The sequence below is a fragment of the Echinops telfairi genome, unplaced genomic scaffold, assembly GCF_000313985.2.
Source record: "Echinops telfairi isolate 266 unplaced genomic scaffold, ASM31398v2 ScPeMD7_7420;HRSCAF=8458, whole genome shotgun sequence".
Lineage (NCBI taxonomy): Eukaryota > Metazoa > Chordata > Mammalia > Afrosoricida > Tenrecidae > Echinops > Echinops telfairi.
In genome coordinates, this window is record NW_022111320.1 from 20947663 (window position 1) to 20964240 (window position 16578).

Below are 16578 nucleotides of genomic sequence, written 5' to 3' on the forward strand. Positions count from 1 at the left end.
GGAAAAGATACATTCTTATGACAAGTATGTAACCTTCAAGAGTCTTATTAAGTAGCAAATACCTTTCTGTGTAGTTAGCAACCCCCTTTTATTCCTTTGGTGGTGTTATACTTATTTAGAAAAAGCAGAAATAGGTAGGAGAATAAAGCTGATACTTGCTCATATCACACCAAGATGGAGAGAGATGAAAATTTCCGTAGAGTAATAGTCACCCCTCCCCTGTAGCAGCTGGGGTTATTCTGGCTCAGAATTCCTTTAATAGCACTGGGTTTGGTTTTTGCTTGGTCTGCCCTCTTCTAACCTCCCAACAGACATTTGTTAGGAGGTTAGAATAATAATAAGAATGATCTATCCAAGAATTGTGTGGGCCAACAAGATGACCAACAGATTTTATGAACCCACAGGTACATGAAATCTGTGAACACCCGAGTTCCCTGAATATATGTCCCTCACCACTTCACCTTTCAATCTAGGGGTTGGGAAACCTGAGAGATTTCTTCTGACTCATGCTTCTTCTCTCTCTGTGGTAGCTACTTCATGAGGCTCTCCCAAGACTGTCTTCTTTAGAAAACACTTCTCTTCAATTGCCCTTGCCACAACCAGAGAAAATTACTAACAAGTACCCTCTCTGGTTCTGGCATCCGATGTGGATTTACACCACAAGTACTCGACTACCTCCTGAGTGGTGCAAATGGCTAAGTGCTAGACTACTCTATGGTTGGCTGTTTGGAGTTCACAAAGTGATGCCTCAGAAGAAAGGCTTGGTGAATTTTGGGGTGAAGGGGAGAGGGGTTCCCCACAAATCATCACAGGTCCGGTAGGCATAATTGTACAGTGATAATAAGTAAGGACTATAGTAAAGTCATAGAGAGCATGAGAGTTAGAGGAGAGATTGGAATAAACGGAGTCAGACACAAATCATGGTAGCATTGCTCACCTCAGCCCCGTCTTGATGGTCCTCGTGCGGCGAACCTGGCCACAAGAGCAGAAGCAGCCTCAGGGACCAAGAACTGGGGAGCCTCTCCTGGCCCGAGAACCAGAGAGGGCCCTGGGAATCGGGGAGAGCCTGTACTTTTTTTTGCCAACCACGCATTATATAACTTTAGGGGGACATGATTACAGGTAACCACACGTCACAGGAAGGGGCAGTACAATAGGCATACACATTGTAGGAAGGGGATCTATGATAGGCATAAGCGTAACAGGAAGGGGATGAGCTAGGGGTGTGCCCATAGGAATGGGAAGGTCTAGGGGTATACATGTGACAAAATGGGCGGACCCTAGATTCATGATGGCAGCCTAATCTTGGTCATCCTTGGGCGGGCTTGACCTCTCTGGTGTCTCCTACAAGGAGAAACAGACAACTACTATCCTTATCAGAAGGGAGTGGGCCCTACTTGTTGTGAGATAAACAGTGGTGTCTGCTTGGTCTAGACAGCTGATAGCTCTCAGGGAGAATGACCCCCAGTCCACTCCTGATGACCTCCAAGTGTACAGTCATTCTCAAGCAGCTCAGTCTGGCATATATTTGGGGGAGACAACTTGAGAGACGTCCTTCTGTTTCCCACAGCGACTTATATCTGCAAGATCACAAACACCAAAAACCTTGTGGAGTACAGTTATACTCTGAAACACACGAGTTGGGCATGAATCAGAATTAACTCGGTGGCAACTGTCTTGAAATTGGTTTTGAAAGTTAAATTTACTATGTGCTAGACCAGACTCAAAAACTCGCACTGCCATTGAGTCAATTCTGACTCACAGTGACCCTATGGGACAGGGTAGAACTGCCTGGTGGGTTTCTGAGACTAGCTCTTTATGGGAGTAGAAAGTCTCATCTTTCTCCCTTGGAGGAGCTGATCGTTTGAAACCTCTTACCTTGTGGCTAGGAGTCTGGCGTGTACCCACTATACTGCCAGGCCTCCTCTGGGCTAGACCATAAACCGAAAACCAAACTCAACTGCCATCGAGTCGATGCCGACTCATCGTGAACCTACAGAACAGGGTAGAACTACCTCATGTGAGTTTCAGAGACGTGTTTTTCCCCGTGTTTTTCCTGTGGAGCGCTTGGTTGTTTGGAACTGCAAATCTAGCAGATTGCAGCTCGACGCACAACCACAACACTGTGAGGACTCGTGTGTTAGATTATAGGGTTATATTACAGGCTTCATAAATGAATGAAATAGAGGTCATGCCTGGAAAGAGGCAGGTACCCTTGGAAGGCACAAATAAGTAAGCTAGCATCAACAATGCCATGTGAGAAAATTTGAAGTGTCTTAAGGAACGAGGCAGGAGAGGCAGTGGTTTGTCTCGGTATCTTTCAGTTGAGCTCTCGCCCCCTGTGCTACCAGGGCACCTTTTCTGTACCCTTGCTTCGTACAGACTTGTCGAGTGGAAGGAGTTAAGACAGGCTTTTGTTTGTACTAGTTGATGATGTGAAACAGCTGGCAAGAGCAGAAACTTGGCTAGCTCTGGGTCAGAACCAGGGAGTTTCTGAGCAGAAGTTCAAATGCCTTGTACTTTGAGCTCCTGAGTACTGTGTGGACAGTACTTATAAATAGGCTGTAATGTTGAGTTACAAAGAGAGTACTAATAGTGCCAGCTGTAAGAACAGCTGCCACCTCTCCAGCCCTCCCCAACAGCCAGGTTGCATTGTTTTACACATGGAGACAACCATGCTCAGGGCCTCGCAGATAGCAAAGACTGCAGAAATGGAATTGGTCCAGTTCCTGAGGCAGACATCCTGTCTGGTCCCCTGGTAGATGAGGGGTGGGGTTGGGGTGTGTGTGTGCTCCAAGGGGGGTGGGGCCAGAGTGAACCAGCTCCTACCCAGACTCAGTACTACAGATGTGAAGGTGAACACCGTGCCCCGTGGGGCTGGCAGCGAGTCATTCCTCGTCCCCTCACAGGATGGACCTGGCTGTTTACGCTGAGCTGTTGAAAGAATCTGGCAACCAGGGTTTTAAGAATGGAAACTTCTCTTTGGCCATCAGAAAGTATGATGAAGCCATCCAGATTCTCCTGCAGTTATACGAGTGGGGGTAAGTGTCTGGATTTCCACCCCAGCATGCTTCTTCTCAGCCACTGGGGGCACTGCTTGTGTTTTTGTTTCTTATCACGCGGGGCCTTGCTTGTGTCTGTGTTCTCCCGCTCACTGGCTGTTTATCTTCACTGTTTTGTGAGCCCAGACAGAGGAGAAGAATATCCCTGTACGAAGGGAACAGAAAGTGAAACACAGAGCACTGTTGATAAACACAGTGAAACTTCCCTCTCTAGCTGATTAAGGGACTGGAGCCCTAGCAGTGGCTCAAGCTCTCAAACCTCCTTGCTATGCTCCATCTCATCATCTTGACAACCCATGCCACTCATCCCCCTGCCCATAGGGCTACATCACCTGAGCAGTAAAGGTCACCCTTTCTCTTGACCTTTCAGGTTTTAGTAGAGTTGGTGTTTAGTGTTTTTTGGACCCTTATACACTGTTAGAAATTATTGAGGACCCTGAAGAGCTTGGTTTTATAGCTATTTGGTTATAGCTATCAGTGGGCATAGTCCATATTGGGACTTAAAATGGAGAAAACATTAATTAAAATATGTATTAATTTATTTCAAAATATCAGTAATTCCATTCTTTGTAAAAAGTAACACATTTAAAAAAATAAAATAGGAAAACAACTCTTACCTCCCAAGACAAAAACATTTAGTGAAAGTAGTGACATTATTTTCCTTTTTAAAAAAATCTCTCTCATTCATGTGTTTTCAGTAAAAGACAGACATCGGCTTTTCACATCTGCTTCTGTGCTCAATCTTTTGTGACAGTCACATGCTGGGTAGTCTCTGGGAAACATCCTTGTACACATGTGCGGGAATGAGCACGCAGGAGGCATATGGTGTGTGAGCATGGTTTTTGCATGAGCCCCCCGTTGCCCTTGTAACAGCTGAGCATGTATTCAGTGGTTTGAACAGTACATGTTTTCTATTTTGCAGTCTGGAGGTCAGAAATCTGAGATCAGTTTTGAGCAAAAGTCACACAAAAAAAATCACAAGGCTGGGCTGCTTTAGGAGGCTTTGGGGAGGGCCAGTGCCTTTCTCTGCTCTTGTCAGTTTCCGGTGGCTGCTTGTATTCCTTGGCTTGTGACCCCTCCTTCCATCTTCTGAGTGCATGCCTCACGTCTGCTTCCATCATCACATTGCCGCCTGTGCTTCGTATCTCCCTTTGCCTCCTCATTATCAGGACACTTGTGATTGCATCATAATGTACGTTAATCTCTTCATCTCAGTACCTTTAATCAAACAAAAGTTCCATTTGCTATAAAAAGCAATATTCAAAGCTTCTGGGAATTAGAGTGTGGACATAATCCAGGGACATCATTCAGCCAATCACAATGGTAAAGATCATTTTGACCTTTTGGATGACCTAAAATGGTTTTGGAGACCTTCTCAGGAGCCTCCAGATCACATTTAGAGAACTGCTGTAGTCGAAGAAGCGGAAGATGTCATCTGTGCCGTATGTATAGCTTGCACTGTACTGAGAAATTGCCCCTAATGAAATGACTGAAACTTGGCTCCCACCTCCCACCTCCTACCACATCTTGATGTCTACAGTTTAGTTGAATATAAGTTGCATGTGGGTTACTGTCTTGGGCCAGTAGTTCTTTTATTCTCCTTGCTTCTGGTACATTCACTTCAGAACTGTGTTTCAGATGTACTAGACCTTAGGGGCATTGGCTTTGAGAGAAGCAAGACACAGAAACCATAATTAGAGTGATTTTTACTTTATTTTATTTTTGTGCTTATTTGCCATTGCCTGATTATTCTAGAAGGAGCCCTGGTGGTATAGTGGTTACTAATTGGGCTGCTAACCACAAGGTCAGCAGGTCAAAACCACCAGGCACCTGCTCAGTGGGAGAAAGATGAGGCTTTTTACTCCCATAAAGATGTATAGCCTTGAAAACCCTCAGGGGCATGGTTTTACCCTGTCCTATCGGTTACTGTGCGTCGGAGTCGACTCAATGGCGTGAGTTTGGTTTTTTTGTTTTTGTTTAAATTGTTTTAGAGCAGTTTGCATTATTTTCATAATTAGAATAGAACTTGTGGGCCTTGTTTTTTCCCTTGTGACTTCCGGTGCCATATTATTTATTTTGCATTGTCCTTTTCCCAGTCCAGTCTCACCACTCATTTTGCCCTGGACTCTGGGTTTAAAGGCCCTACATGGCCTTTCCAAGCTGTGGCTCTCGCCATCGCGAGGAATCTATGGGCCATCCATCCTGAGGCCTTGCCGTTTCTTGGTCCAGGCGATGGGTAACAGAATCATGGACTTCCCTGTCTCTGGGTCCCACTTCCAGGGCCTGCACAGGCCGCTTACCCACGGCCTGTTCTCAGGAGTGACCAAGGTTAGAGGGGTGACAGAACTCAGTATTGCACCTCTTTCAGTGTTGGATGGAGTCTGAGGTTCAAAGAGAGGTTTTAGTTGTCGTAATAGTAAGAGGTCAGAACATATTTTATTGGACAGTTTTTAATCTTGATTTATGGCCTTCAAATATATAGACTAGCACTGTCCAATAGGGCTTTCTATAGTATAGGATGTGGTTACAAAGCACTTAAAGTATAACTAACTAATACAATGAAGGTAGTGCATTTTTAACCTTATCTAATTTTCATTAAAAGTTAAATAGTTACAGGTGGCTAACAGGTACTAGATTAAACAGGGCAGGGCATCCATTTTCTGGCTTGGGTTCTGCAAATGTTTGTGTGGGCCTGCTTATATACTAGAACAGTGCTTGCCCTGGACCTCTCGCTGTAGAGTGGCGTGGAGTGGTGTGATCTGTGTTCTAAAAGAGCACCAGGCCTTTCCTACGATGAACTCTGCATCTACTCCGCATGAACATGCATGTGCAGCAGTGGTTCACCCAGCGTCTGGACTCTCCTGGGGCTCAGGGAGAACTCCTCACTGGTCACCATGGTAGCACCATTTTGTCCAATGATCACTAAAAAAATAAAGAAAAAGGTCCGTGGGAGGTAGAAGGGAGGAATGGTGAACATTTGTCATTAAAAGGTGGGAGTGGAGGAGTTAGGAGTGAGCAAGGGTATATTCAGACATTGCAAATATCCCAGGCTTTCCAGAGGCCTGCTTGGGCTGCATTTGAGAGGCAACCTTGAGAACTGGACTGCAGCCCCCCTCCTGGATGATGACAGCAGCCAGCGTTAGAAGGGCCATCTTCAAAGCTTGTGTTCTGCATTTGCTGAAGCACTATTGTTACAGGTCTCCTGTTCTTTCTCACAGGGTCCCCCCGAGGGATCTGGCTGTGCTGTTGTGCAACAAGTCCAATGCATATTACAGCCTTGGGAAATGGAATGAAGCATTTCTCTCTGCCAAGGAATGTCTCCATTGGGATCCAACCTATGTGAAGGTATGGTGTAGTGGCGGAGGGTGGGATTCTACCTACTGCTTACTTAGCATTGCTTTGAGGATTCAGGAGGTATTCAGTAAAGCTGTTGGCACTCAGAACATGGGAATTCTTATCATCATCATGGCCATAGTCATCAAACGCATGGAGGCAGGACCCATCTCTGCTTTGTGGCCATTGTTCGTTGCTGTCTAGTTGAGTCTATGTGTGCGAAGTCAAACTGCTCCCCAGTATTTTCAGGGCTGTGGCCTTTTGGAAGCAGATTGCCAGGCTTTGTTGTAGCAGAGCCTCTGAAGGGTTGGATCTGCCAACCTCTTAGATGATAGTCTAGTGTTTAACCATTTGCCCCACCTGGTGACCCCCAGATGTTTTTAGTGGTTTATAGTCTGTTCAGGAGGGCCAGAAACAAAACAAAATGGGAAGGGCCGGGGAGGACCCTGAGTGATTTGGAGATTTAGTAAAATATCCAAATCCTTTGGGGTTGGAGTGCTCTGTTGTATACCTCCATCCCTTTCCTGCCCATTACAAGGAGAGTCCCTGGGTGGCGTGAATGGTCAGTTTTTTGACTACTCCCTGAAAGGTTGGCAGTTCTCATCCACTCAGTTGCGCCTCCCAAGAAAGGCCTGGTGATCTGCTTCCAAAAGGTTACAGCTGTGAAAACCCCAAGGAGCTGTTCCACCCTGCACAGGTAGGGTTTGGCAGGAGTTAGGAGTTAGAATGGATTCAATGTCGACTAACAACAACATGACAAACAGGCATTGTCTTGTTGGACCTCTTCTGTTGGAGGATGGGTGCTTTGGAAGTTACTGATAAGCTTTGAAAATGGAAATGTGTTGCAAAGGGGTTATCTCCAGGGAGTGTTAACGATTTTCCCATGCTTCTCTCTTGGATACAGGTTGGGTGAGTATTTGAAGTCTGCCCATTCCCACGGGCCGAGATTGTAGCTGTGGGCCAAGCACTGAGGAGGTCTTGGACGAAGCTTCCAGGGTCTTCCTGAGTGACTCTGACAGCACCACAACTGGGGCTACTCCTCAGCTAGTACTCAGAACTTCTGGGTGTCCTTTGTCTCCAGAAGCATTTTTCCCAGATAAAAGATGAGATAAATCTGAGAAAACAAAAAATTTGGGAGATTGTGACCCAACTTTTCTGGTTGGGAAAAAAACACAACAACTCAGAAAACAGAGAAAACAACATTCTTTCCTGCTTTCTGATTGTTATTTGAGGCTTCAGACCATCAAAGAATCATGAAAGCAATGCAAAGATTCGCTAGAGACCCGGTAGTAAGTGGAATATTTAAGTTCTTGTTTTTTCATGAACCCTGTTAGTAGTCACCATTTGTTACCATAGAAATGGAGAATTGTTTTGGTAGATCTTTGATACTGATTCACCTGGTCAAAGCAGGCAAGGAAATAGCATCCAATTCCGTCTGGAGAATCCTGTGATTCATCTGCAAAATACCTCCTTTCCTCTATCGATCATTGAAATTTTACATGATTCTTCCTCTAGAGGACATTTTTATTTTTTTGCCTCTGGTGCATATGACCTATACTATGGAGCTCAGTAAATCTCAATGGTTGTCATAGTTTTTTCCTACTTACCCAGTGGAAATTGGGTTTGCTTTGATTGTACAGAGCAGAAAACAGCTTTTGTGTTTGCATGACATGCTCATTCTTTTCTCAAACCCCGAGCTCATAGGATTTTCCATACCTCTGCTCCTGCACAGGCTGTGATTTGAGGCATAGATAATACACCACATGTGTCAGTGGAAATGGCGATGCTTCCTTCTCTGTATACCACATGTAAGAGACTGTGCAGGTCATGGATTTGAAATAGATTCTTTTCCAGGCAGCTGAAAAATCGTAGGAACAGTGTGACACAGATTAGAATGTGCAAATCCCGAGTTGGTTAGAACTCCATGTCTGCATAGAGATGGATTTCCCCATGTCATCCATCTTGCCTTTTCTTTCAGCAGCAGGTTAGAAGATATCAGATGTTACAGTTTTGCTTTTTTATTTCTTCTTTTCAAAACATTTTATCAGGAGCTAATCCAGATACCATACCATTCCATAGTTCAGTCATATTAATCAGTGTTGTACAAGAGATACCACAATCCGTTTCAAAACATTATCTTCCTTCTTGAACTCCTTGATATCAACCCCCACCCCCTCCACTGCCATACCAGTTATCGTCTCCATAGACTCACCTATCTTGGGTTTCTTATACTGAAAAATATAGGAAAATACTAACAGAGGGTCCCGAAGGCTACCAACAATGACCAAATACAATCGAGATTGACCCCACTATGAAACAAACAAATACAGACAAGCACAGAGTGTATCCAAAGGGAGATCAAATGACAAGGGTTGAACAATTCAAGCCCAGTTTCTCATGCTAATGGTCTGTCGTACAGTGTTGCTTTCCCTCCCCTTCCAGGGATACTACCGAGCTGGTTATGCCTTGCTGGGCATGTTCCAGCCTTATGAAGCCGCTCACATGTTTTTTGAGGGTCTGCGGCTTCTTCAGGACAGCCACGATCAAGGACAGGTTGCTGATTTTCTTGTTGGAGTCTTCTCCACGATGGACAGTAAGTTGGACCTTCAGAAACTGTTTTCTTGTGTGTGTGTGTGTGTGTGTGTGTGTGTGTGCGCGTGCGTGTGTGTTGTCCCTCATTAGTTGAGGTGACTTTCCAGGTGGAGCCAATGGTTGATATGCTTGCTGTTAACTGAAAAGTTGGGACTCCGAGTTCACTTCACAACACCTTGGCAGAAAGGGCATCTGCTTCAAAAAGTCAAAGCCTTGCAGACCCTCCAGGCATGATTCTACTCCATATCACATGGGCTAGCGATGAGTCAGAGTCGACTTGACAGCAGTTGGCTTGACTTTTGCTGGGTTTATTTTATTTGAACGGTTATGGGACTTAGACGCAGACTCCTAGAGAGATAATTTTAGAGTGTTTCTTTGTGGCCAATCTACATAGCTTGAACAACATCGATTTGCACAGGAGAAGGCATTTTGGAACTTCATTGTCCCATGCCTTTGTAAAAATCCCTAAATTCTTCTGCATACACTGCATAAAGCCTTCTTGTTCCTGAACCCATAAGTTTTGGGAGGTTGCTCTTTATGGAGAGTTCCTTATTTCTACCCACACAAAGACCCCATCATCCCAGAGGGTTTCCAAGGTTGTAGTGTTTGACTGAAGCAGACTGTCTCCTCTTTCTCCCATTGACCAATGGGCAGGTTTCAACTGCCAACTGGCAACCTTTTGGCTTGCAGCAGAGTGCTCAAGCACTGCCCCCAGGGCTCCTTCCTACTTATACTGCTTGTTCTGTGTGGGTTTTGCCGTTTCCAGTGATTTTTACATGTATTTCTCTAATGTGTGGAGAAAATACTCTGCTTGTTAGAGCATCGCCTGGAAGGGCAGGTGCAGCGCCCTGGGAGTGTCGTGGCTGTGATGTTACTGTCTGGTGCAGCAGTCTCCGCAGAGCCCCCATGCACTCTGGGAGCATGTGACTCATCGATGCAGTCGATTATGACTATAGTGATCTGTCCGTAAGATGGCTTTGTCTCCATTAGGCAAGGCTTGAAGGGAGAAAGCCCAGTGTAATATACTCCTTGTCAGTGGTTTCTTTGGTTACCTTAGTGCAGTCTGAAATAAATTTGATCCCATTGAAGATCGTGCTGATTTAAGATGCGTCATTTAAGATGCGTCATTCATTTGTGTTCTGCTAGCGAGAGACAGGAGTCATTCACAGGACTTCTTAGAGCAATACATTGAGCTAATTTTATCAGAGCAGCGGGAGAAAGGTCTGGTGATCTGCTCCTGTAAAGATTACAGCCTAGAATAGCCTATGAGGCCAGTTCTACTTTGTCACGTGGGGCTGCTATCCGTTGGATAACTGGACAGCCCCTCCCAACAACAACCCGTTATGAGTGTAAATGTGTACCCACTGTTCAATTTTCAAGTTTTGAGAAATATGTTTATAAATATTTTGTATTTTATCCTACAATAGGTTTGTTTGGATAGTTACTTACTTATTTGGAGACGGACAACCTAGGGAGAGATGCCGTGCTACATTGACACTTGATCCTCCCCCCTTGGACTTTCTCATCCATAAGCTTGAGCAATGTAGCTTGAGGCTCAGGAGATGGAATAGATTAGCACACATCAGACATTATGAGTGTTTTTCTCAGTGCTTGGCATACCGTAAGCTTTCAAAAAACAGTCATTGATATTATTAAGAGCTCTGGGTGTATTATGTCTCACTCACTGCCATCAAGGTGATTCCAATTCATATTGACACTATGGGACATTTGATGGCATTAGTGGTTACTCATGTGCCCCTGTGGGTTTCTGAGACTGGGATAGAAAGCCTCATCTTTCTCATGCAGGGCAGCTGGTGGTTTCGAACTGTTGCTTTGTGGTTAGCAGCCCAATACACAGCCCACTACATCACCAGGGCTCCAGCCCATTATTTATAATCCTCACCCAAAGCAGGAGAGAGTAAGGTTATAAATTGCAACTTAAAACATGCAGCTATGAGTCTCAGAGAAGATGTAATATAGTTCAAAATTAGTCAGTGGAGGATTGGGAGTCAAGGAGATACCCATGTGACACTGAAGTCTCAGCTGTAGCCACTCCAGTGTTCCATTTTGCATGCGCTTGTACTTGGTTCAACTCCTCCAGCCCCACGTAGCAGCTACCTACAGGTTTAGCAAACAAAACAAAATTCAGCCCATTGAGTCCACTCCAACCCACAGTTTCCGAAGCTGTAAATCTTGACAGTGCAGTTGGCTTCATCTTTAAGGGAGCCCTGGTGATGTAGCAGGAGTCCTGGTGGCAGTGTGGCTACTCACTGGGTTGCTAATCACAAGGGCAGCAGTTCAATACTACCAGCTGCTCTGCTGGAGAAAGATGAGGCTTTCTACTTCCATCACGACTTACAGTCTCGGAAGCTAACACGGCAATTCCACGTTGCCCTACAGGTCACTATGAGTCAGAATCGACTCAATGGCAGTGAGTTTGGAGTTTTCTTTTGATGGTATTAGTGGTTACTCTTAGGACTGCCAACTGCAAGGTCAACGGTTTGAAAGCACCAGCTTCTCTGTGGGAGAAAGAGACTTTCTACTCCCATAGAGGCGGGGTGGGGTGGGGGGGTGGGGGGTAGGGAGCAGTTGTACTTTGTCCTATAGAGTTGCTATGAGTTGGAATTAACTTGTTGGCAGTGAGAGTGACTGAGCTTCGTTTTTTCCCCCACAGAGCAGCTCGTGGATTTGGACCACCTGTCCTCGAAATTAGCAGACAATAATGACTCGACAGAGCTACCAGGTACCCCTTAAAGCTACACAGAAACCCTCCAAGTGGCGCAGGCCCACACTAGCTAATGCAGTATAAAGAAGATGATAAAAACAAACATGCTTGATTGACTGAAAGCATTGATAGGTATGACTTCAAGGCAAGGTTTGCCTCTCCTTAGTAGTTATTCTCATTCACTGGATGACAATAATATTTGTCATGTCCTAAAGGAAGTGAATTCTGTAGCTTCTTTTAAGCTTTCACTTCCTTCTTTGTAAATGGGGACAATGGGTACTGGTTTGTTGTCACAAATAGAAACCCCGAATGAATGTTAGTGAACAGTACGCTGCTTAACTCTTAGAGGGTTGGTTTTTATGGGTCACCCATTCATTTGTATAGTTGCTTCTTGAGTCAGTCCTGTAGGACTTTACACTTTGAAAGCACCTGTCTTTCTGCTATCTTTAATTGACCAGTGTCCATGTGTGGTCTTGATTGGACAACCTTTTTCTATAAATGTTTTTCTAGATCATCTGCGCTTTGATGTTTCTAACTGTGAAACTTTCTTTCAGGTGATCCTGTAGATTTGCAAAGTTTATTGCCGTGCTTTGATGATCTTTTCACAGCCGAATTCTCATCCGAAGTGTGGCAATCTGTCATAGAAAAGTTGGCAAAGAAAGGGTTATGGCATGTAAGTAAAAGCAGGAGGCTGTGACGGGCCGAGTTCAGCCTTGAGGAAATGATTTCTTTCCTTGGTCCCTGAGGAGTACCTATCTTTTACTCTTTGTTTATTTTCATGCTAGAATACCTTAACTATTTCACTACAACATCAGTAGAGATGCAAAGTCATTTAACTGTATTAATGCATTTTCATCTGTTTTTAAGGCAGAAAAAGTGTATTCCTGGCATCCTTGTACTATGTCCCTGTTTTTAGGAGATGTAAAGTTCCAATGTGCATGGCAATGTCAAATTAGGAAAAAGAAACAATTGTGTATCTGTTTATTGCTTTAGAATATTTTATTGCATGTCAGGTGAGAACTTACACAGCATATGTGGTTCCTATTCGACGATTTAAGTGCAAATGATTCATGGATGGCGGTTTCATTTTTCACAAAGTGCCTTTCTCATTCACTCTGCTTGAGCTGTACCATCTCCAGTATGTTCATGTCCCTTCCTCTTACCTTCTCATGTTTGCTACAGTGATGTTTGACCATTTAGTTTCCTATATCTGTTGTTTTCCCCCCAACCCCCCAGCAGAAAAGCTTATTACTTAGGGATGATATACTTTCCTATATGATCCAATGTATTATGTAGCCAACAAGTGACCTTAAGGAATAGCTTTATCTTTAAGTTTGAAGGAGTTAGAGTACTCCTAGAGTGTCTCAACTGGTTCGCTAAGTCTGAAGTTTTTAAGAATTTGAGTTCTGTTTGCACATTGATTTTTAGAATCTTTTTAGTTCTGCATTAGCTAGTGTGGGCCTGGGCTATGCTGGTTAGAGAGTTTCTGTGTGGCTTTATGGGACTTCTGGCCTGTGTGTGGTAGCAGCTAAGTGAGGTCATAGGACTTGAACTAGGTCTAGGAACTTGGTTCATGGAAAAGGGAAGAGCCATGTGGACAGAACCAAGGCTTCAGTGTCACATGGATGTCTCCTTGACTCCTAATCCTTCACCCACTCCTTTGGGCTAATTATGACCTCTCTGAAGCTCATTTCTGTATTTGTGAGTTGCAAGTTATGAGCCCACTCTCTTGTGCTTCAGGATTTGAAATAATTCACCCTTCCAAACTCAAACCAAACTCACTGCCTTAGAGTATATTCTGATGTATAGAGAATTTTATTACTCCAATTTTGTCTTTTTTTTCTCTCCTCCCATCAGTCATTGCTACTTCTGTCTGCGAGAAAAGACAGGCTACCAACTAATATTCTTGTTCATGACCTATCACTGAAAAGTCTTTTTGAGGTAAGGTGACTTTGTTATGTAAGTTTTCGTGTCAGGCCATCTCAACCTTGTATTTGGGGACTTTTTCAGCCCCCTCACCACAGATGTTTTATTTCTATCTTCAGCTAACTTAGGTTTTATTGATTCCAAACTTTATGGCTGAAAGAGTTTGGAATTTCATATTGATATAGAGACTGCCATAATTTTTCCTGAATTTTCTTTTTATTTCAAGAAATATGTCATCATTGGACTTTATGATCATATGGATCAGGTGCCCCGGTTAGTCCAGTGGCTCATCTCCATTGGTGCACCTATTGAGAGCATTGGACCCTACCCTCTTCATGCGCTCATTCGACTCTGTATCCAAGCAAGTGAGTATCCTTCCAGTTCCATGCCCTCCAAGCTTCTTCTCCACATAGGGCACTCTGCCGAGCTCAGAGGAAGCCAACATGTAGTGACTCGAGTAATTTGAAGACAAGAAGCTGAGAAATGGCACCATTTTCTTTTTCTCGAGAACAATAGTGATAGGACACCCCACATGAAAGGGTTTCATGTTCCTGGCAGCAAGGTGGAGCCTTGGGCCCAAGGAAAGGACTTGTGATAGACCCTCTTGCCCAGGAGAGCTCCCAGGAGGACTGTGGACATTCTTTCCCATGCTGCTTCATCAGTTTCATTTTCTCTCCCACCTAGAAAGCCAACAACTGTGTTTTGGGGTAATGGCCAGGGGAACCCCAAGGAAAGCACAGGCTGTTGATGGTATTTTTTGGCTGCTGTTCTTTCAAAGCAGTGCTATATTTTAGAGAACTCTTCCTTTAGAACCTCCCCACCTAACTTTTAGGATTTACATTGAAAAAAATTTTTTAAAAAGTTTTTATTAAATTACCTATCTGACCTAGCATTTTAGATCAGTGGTTCTCAAGCTTCCTAATGCCACGACCCTAAAAGTCTTGCTTCCTTGCCTCCAGGTGGGACCAGCTCTGTGGAGCAATTTATTCTCCAGTGCTCCCCAGGAGTGGATTCCAGCTGAGACCACGTGGTTGCTGAGCTGTAGCCCTGCCTCTTTCCCCACTTTTTTTCTCCTGAGATCTCTGTCTCTCTCTCAAAACGTCACTGGCACAAGAACCCCTGTGTTAGACTCTGCATCTAGGCAACATGACCTGTTCCAGGTGACTTTCCATTTTCCCCAGGCCCGTGTCTCCCCACACCTACTTGCGGGGAGTAGAAAAGTGGTGTAGATTGCACGGTTGGTTCCTGTAGTGTGGTTCGCATTGACAGTCCTTTGCTGATGGCATGTAGAAAACTACCTTGGAAACTTCCTTCCTTCGTTTCCCTTCAGGAGAAAACCAATTTTTCCGATGGGTACTGGACCGCAAGCCGGAGTGGAAAGGCCGCATCAACCAGAAGGATGAAGATGGCTGCACAGTCCTGCACGTGGTTGCGTCCCACTCCCCAGGATACCTCATCAAACGTAAGCACCAAGTGTGGGCCGGCTTATCCTAGACAATATAAAACCCACATAAGTACCCACTTCCACCCTGGGACAGGAGTCACTGGGAGGCGAAAATGTTAATCCTCTTACCTAACTAAAAGATAGGCTATTTGAGTTGTCCACCCAAGGGTGTCAGGGAAGAAACACCTGACCGTCTACTTCTGGAAAAAAAAACCAGCCACCCAAACCCTAGGGAGCATGAGACTACTCTGTCACATGGCGTCTCCATGCGTCACGGGACTGAACTGCAATGGACATCACAATGTGGCTGTCCCTAGAAAGCTAAACTTTGCTTCAAATTAAACATGACCGGGTGGGTAGACTATGCACCGAGGAGAGGGGGAATGAGAGAATTAGGCAATGCCAGGCTCTTGGTCCTCTTCTCTGAGGTTGGCTGACTCGAGGACATGTGGACTACCTGCTGCACTTGTTCCCTCACTCATCACATGATTCATCACGTTTCCTAAGTGCTATGTTTTATGCCAGAGAGAAATTGTGAACCAGACAACTGACATGGTTCTGCCTTCAGGGTACTTAGGATCCAACACAGAAATTGTATCCTCACATATCCAGCAGGAGCAGATGTGACACCTGAAAAGGTGAGGCCGGTGCACACTAGGACAGGCTGGTTCTTTTAAAAATGATTTTAATTTTTGTTGTGGAGCATATACACAGCAGAACACTGAGCATAATAATGTGGTTAAGGTTCATCCACATTGTAGCATGCCTTTTGATGGTTGAGTAATGTTCTTGTCTCAGGAAGATAGATGAGAAGAAATCTCAGCATAGACAATAGCACATGTAGTAAAATAACTAGGAAGTGGTGAGCTTTGCTTTAAATAAAATTTACTTATTTGTAAGTGTAATTCATTTAAGTTTTAAAATAATGTCTGTGTAACCAGCTTGAACAATTCTTGGAAATTTAATAATAGGCCTGTGTACCAAAGGTATATATTTTTAAAATTGCGAAATTTTATATAGCATTTGAGTTTTCCCAGTTAGTTCATGCAAAAATTTTTCTGTAGCATTGATTATAATTTTTGCAGTGTATTAGCAACCCCCCTCCTATATCCCCCGCCCCCCCCAACATTTCCTCCCAGGGCTCCATGTTTCCTGGACCCTCCTTGTCTCTCATCTTTCGTTTTAGAGAACTGTTATATGTTGGTTTTCCTATAGTTGATTGTTCTGCGGAACACATTCTAAGTGTTGTTTTTTACTCCCATCTATTCTTCAGCTAGAAGGTGCCCTCCTGAAATGTCTTCAGTTTCAAGTAGAAGATTTTATCAGGGAAATAATCTTGGAGTTCTTCTAATCTCTTCCTGATAAGTAAATCTAGATGATTTTTGACTTTGAATTCTGTTCTATATATATATATTTTTAATCAATTTATTGGGGCTCATACAATTCATCACAATACATAGATCAATTGTATAAAACACATCTATACATTTGTTGCC

The 16578-nt window shown here is 44.1% G+C and overlaps 1 protein-coding gene across 2 annotated transcripts in view; it reads left to right on the plus strand.

Annotated features, from left to right (window-relative positions):
• Positions 1 to 16578, plus strand: part of TRANK1 (tetratricopeptide repeat and ankyrin repeat containing 1) — a 147786-nt gene that overhangs the window by 46971 nt on the left and 84237 nt on the right. The window contains exons 2-9 of one of the 2 annotated variants that reach the window (XM_045297438.1): positions 2910 to 3041; positions 6281 to 6407; positions 8838 to 8988; positions 11662 to 11730; positions 12267 to 12385; positions 13570 to 13653; positions 13865 to 14003; positions 14969 to 15100. In XM_045297438.1, the coding sequence (XP_045153373.1) occupies positions 2910 to 3041; positions 6281 to 6407; positions 8838 to 8988; positions 11662 to 11730; positions 12267 to 12385; positions 13570 to 13653; positions 13865 to 14003; positions 14969 to 15100 (953 nt within the window). The remainder of the gene's footprint in view (positions 1 to 2909; positions 3042 to 6280; positions 6408 to 8837; positions 8989 to 11661; positions 11731 to 12266; positions 12386 to 13569; positions 13654 to 13864; positions 14004 to 14968; positions 15101 to 16578) is intronic. The other variant, XM_045297439.1, reaches the window with a different exon arrangement.